Here is a 5,000-nt window from a genome sequence, read left to right as displayed (position 1 = left end):
TTGGGAAAGTCTTGGAAAGCTTCTTGTAGACAGTCTTAATTGCTCATTTGATAAAGGTGAACTATCAAATTCCCAAAAACAAGCAATAATAACTTTGATAGAAAAGAAAGATAAAGACAAACGAAAAATTTCTAATTGGAGGCCGATTTCCTTAATTAATGTAGATGTCAAGATTGGATCTAAAGCCATTGCCTTGAGACTCCAGAATGTTCTCCCTAGAATAATTCACCATAATCAGCATGCATATGTTAAAGGACGAACAATCAATGATGCAATAAGGACGATTGATGATATACTCGTATATACTGAAAGATATGGTATCAACGGCAAAATGCTAGCAATAGATTTTCAGAAAGCCTTTGATTCAGTAAATAGGAATTTTTTGTTTAGTACATTGGCTGCTTTCAATTTTGGCTCTTCGTTCATCCAGTGGATACAAACCTTTTACCAAAACATTTCAAGCTGTGTTCTTAATAACGGGTTCTCTACCGGACCTTTTGAGATACAAAGAGGTCTGAGGCAAGGAGATCCACTCTCTCCATACTTGTTCATTATTGTCCTAGAAGTACTAGCTGTTAGTATACGTAAAAATAAGGATATTCAAGGGATTGTGGTGGATGGAATCGAAATTAGACTTGAGCTTTTCGCAGATGATCTTACTGTATTCCTGAGGAACGATTGGTCTCTTAGACACCTCCTTGCTCTTATTTCAAAGTTTGGAATCTGTTCGGGTCTTGTCATAAATTTTGACAAAACAGAAATGTTTATCTTGGGGAACTCGGTTATGGCTCCAGCACAGGACCAAAGTATTATGAACATTAACGTTAAGAGAGCTGTGAAAATATTAGGGGTGTATTTTACTTATGACAGCCGTTTGAGACACAAACTAAATTTTAAGGAAATAATAGATGCTGTCAAAACAAAACTTCAACTTTGGAAGTGGAGAAATCTGACAATAATTGGAAGAATTCAGATCGTTAAAACTTTTGTAATTCCACTGATAATGTACCGTGCTGGATCAATTTGTATAGATAAGGAGGTGGTAACTGAGGCTAATAGGATTATATTTGATTTTATCTGGAAAGGGAAAGACAAAGTAAAACGAGCTTCCCTAGTTGGTGACATAAAAGATGGGGGCCTGAAGGCCCCGCATTTAGAATCGATAATTAAGACTCATAGAATAATGCTTTGCCAGAGACTCGCGGATGAAGAACCTTGTAATTGGAAAACTATATTATTTCACTATTTGAAACAGGTCGGGGGGAAGTTCATCCTCTGTTGCAACTTTGACATAAAAAAGCTACCGATAAACCTCCCAATGTATTACAGGGAATGTTTTGAGTGTTTTTCGCATTGCTCCGCAGCCACCGATAACAATGTACTTGAGCTTTCGCACGAACAAATTTCCAACACTGTTCTTTGGAACAATAAATTTATATGTATTAATAATAAATCAGTCTTCAATCAAAGCTTGGTTAGTAAAGGAATAATCAAAATAGGCGATTTAGTAACAGAGAAAAACCAATTTATTTCTCAATGTAATCAAAGCCGGGTGAATCTTTCTCCAAAAGATATTTTTGATTTGATGTCCTTAGTTGATGCAATCCCTGCACCGTGGCGACAGTCGCTGAAAATAAATGGATACTTGAACAAGAGTCCTTTTGTTATTCAGGACCAAATTCAACTTGCGCTCAATAACCAGGAGGTCTCGATCACTGAGGCGACCTTTAAGAAGGTTTATAGGGAGTTGGTCTCTGGTTTTGTTACTCCACCGACAGCTCATTCAAAGTTTAATGAAAGCTTTAATGGTGTTTGTTTGGACTGGAACGAAATTCATAGTTTGCCCTTTCTAGTCGCTTTAGACACAAAGTCACGAGAATTTCAATATAAACTTCTAAATAGGTATTTAGTGACAAATACGTTTTTGAAAAAAAATAGGCAAAATAGACTCCTCATTGTGCACCTTTTGTGGTATGTTGGACGAATCCCTGGAACATCTTTTTGTGACTTGCCATTTTACTACATTGCTGTGGAAAGAACTCATAGCTTGGTGTAGTGGAAGACAAATTAGAGTTGAATCACTATCTGCTGCAAATATAATTTTTGGTGACTGGCAAAGGAAAGATTGCTTCCTCTTATTAAATCATATAATCCTCATCGCAAAACAGTACATTTATTATTGTAGGTCCAACAATTTGAAACCACTTTTCTACGTTCTGTTGCAAAGAATTAAGTTTGTCTACCAATTAGAGAGCAAAATTGCTAAATGGAACAATAATTGGCAAGTTCACTCTATCAAATGGGGTAAGAGTGGTTTTGAAGATGTTGAAGATTGAAACGTGCTTTTATATCTTTTTCGATATTCTAACACAGCGCTATTGTGTGTTTGTGCATCATGTAGGGGGGAATTTTGGGGGGCGGGGGGTGGTTGTTAGCATCCACTTGTTAGCTCAAATTTGTATATACATATATTTTTTTTGTGATTGCTGTAATTTCTTCGTTTTTGTAAGTGCTGTAACTCCAATATGGAAATGTTAAAAAAACAATAATAAAATACAAAAAAAAAATAATGATTAGATTATTCGCACTCGATTTCTATGAGGTGACAGTTGATGATGAGACCACCTCATAGAAATCTCGCGCTCATAATCTAATTGTTAAATATTCACCGATGAAAATTATACTAAATATAATTATGCAGAAGCAACGCTCCCGTATCACGCAATCGGGCATAAATTGCGCCATCAACGCTCGCGTTCATTGGCTGTCTCTGATTTTATTTCATCACTGACCAATCAGATTGTTTGGCTTGTTACCTCTCTTTGAACTGAATTACCCATGTTCTGCGCTGTGTCACCTGAAAACTGCCTTAGTCAATAACACGGAGAAATTTTTCCATGTATATTATTAGGGTTTGTAACTATGTTGTTTCATTTGGAATATTTCTTGCTTGTCTTATTTTTGTAAAGGCCTGTTAAAAGAATATCAATATGGAAACTGTGTCAACACTCGCCTTTTTCCGTATCTCCGTAATCTTCCTGTAGCCATTGTTTTCCTGGACGGCCACGGATTCTAGATTCTCCTTCAGCCATTGTAGCCCATCCTTTTGATTGGAACAGGCCTGCGGGTTCATTTACAAATACGTTGCCAGGCGCTTGAATCTCGGTCCATACAGCAGAGGAACTCACTTGCTTGTCTATCTCTTCCCACATATTTCCTAATGCAAGACAACAGCAGGGTGTCAGTGAATGTTCTGCTTGCAGTTCACGAGACTTATTCAGGAGCGCAAATTACCTTACTAGAAAGGAACACTTCCCCTAGGTATTATGCCTGACTTTCTTGCCCAAATAACTAGTAAAGATAAATATCTTCTTCTGGGATCACGTCGATGCAAAAAGGCGAGGCCAGATATGGATGATTCCGAGGACTGGTCCTCAGGTCGCCTCCGCAATATACACTCTGTTTTCGGAAGAAAAGTTCTTTTGGAAAAGAACTCCCCCATAGAAAGACCTTTACCAAATGAATGACAATTAAATTATATTAACAGATTATCTTTTTGATCCTAACTAAGCATACTTTCTTTTGGATCGTCACGCAATCTTTCCTCGTGACGAGCCAAAAGGAGCTAACTCTACTAAACGGTGTTATTTGTACTGTGTGGACAAATAAGGACGTAAGGATTATTAAAGCTGCCATACGAAGCAGTTTGAAGTTTGAGATTGAGAAACCGGAAATAACACCTAACGGCTACAAAATGTCACTACTAGACTTCAAAGTCTCCATCTCTAAAGATGGCAAAAGCTCCTTTGAGTTTTACAAGAAAAAAGCCAAAAAAACATTTTTCGTACACCACCAATCAGGTATTTCCAGGAAAGCCTAGACCAACTTCATTCGCAATAAGCAGAAACGTATTCAGGACCGATGCTCCGCACAAACTACAAACACAAAACACCACGGTGCATTTGACGAGATCCTCCGCCTCAACGGATACTCAAAGAGCTGCATACACCACAAAAATCAACCCCAGAATCGTCGCGAAGACTCTCTCCCTTCCAACACAGAATGGTCATACCTGAAGGTCCCCTGCACCTCCGAAAGGCTAGACTACAAGATCACATACCTGTACGCGTCGCACACAAGTCATACACCTTCAGAAAAGCCCTCTATCACAAAATCACGGAGCGTACATGCACAGGAGACAATTGCCCCTTCGCCCACACCAAGTTGTGTTTATTGAGAAACGCTGTTTACCAGATTACATGCAAACACTGTAACCAACACTACATCGGGGCATCACTCATTTCATCCACGACCGTGCATGTGAAAGAACATCTCAAAAGCGAAAATTCATCCATAAACAAACATATCACCATATGCCACAACAAGGACTACAAAGGCATTGCAGTTAAAATCATTGCACTGGAAAATCACCCTGTAAACCTACGCCTATTTGAAGCGTTTTACATAAGGAAAAACAAACCAACACTTAACTCCTGAGAAGAATGTATCGAATTTGCGGACCTATTGTTCTAATGCCTCTCTTTTCGCACTGGATTTCTCACAGTAGCCTTCGCTGGCAGACGTATTTCCGGTTGTCGCTTCTCTGTTACTTTTCGGGCGGAGAGAAGCGACAACCGGAAATACGTTTGCGAGCGCAGGCTATTCTCACAGTGACACTCGCTCATTAGTATCACCTTCGTCCCTTTTATTCGGCCCTTGCGGAATATGTGACTTCATCTTATCTGTCCCTGATGATGCTGTTGAGCGGCGAAAGCTCGGACTTTAAGTGTTTTAGTATTTCACACTAGGCCACATTAGTATTTTTTTTTTAGTCAAAATGCTACTGAATGACAACATTCAAAGATTAGTGCCAGAGAGTTTAATAAACTGTTATTACCGTTATTATTATTATTATTATTATCATCATCATCTTTGATTTGTTCCGTTCATTGCTTCGCTTTGTGAATTCAACTGTATACCAGTCAAGTGTGCTTCGCTAC

At 38.6% G+C, this 5,000-nt stretch overlaps 2 protein-coding genes across 3 annotated transcripts in view; both read right to left on the bottom strand.

Annotated features, from left to right (window-relative positions):
* The window catches only part of LOC137973295 (uncharacterized), a 102,365-nt gene that overhangs the window by 34,566 nt on the left and 62,799 nt on the right, over window positions 1–5,000 (bottom strand). The window lies entirely within an intron of this gene.
* The window catches only part of LOC137973642 (uncharacterized), a 79,315-nt gene that overhangs the window by 18,627 nt on the left and 55,688 nt on the right, over window positions 1–5,000 (bottom strand). For both annotated transcript variants that reach the window (XM_068820491.1, XM_068820492.1), the window contains one exon: window positions 3,014–3,217. In XM_068820491.1, coding sequence (XP_068676592.1) covers window positions 3,014–3,217 — 204 coding nt within the window. The remainder of the gene's footprint in view (window positions 1–3,013; window positions 3,218–5,000) is intronic.

This window comes from Montipora foliosa, chromosome 10, assembly GCF_036669935.1.
Source record: "Montipora foliosa isolate CH-2021 chromosome 10, ASM3666993v2, whole genome shotgun sequence".
NCBI classification, from domain to species: Eukaryota; Metazoa; Cnidaria; class Anthozoa; order Scleractinia; family Acroporidae; genus Montipora; species Montipora foliosa.
This window is presented reverse-complemented; position numbering and strand designations above follow the sequence as displayed.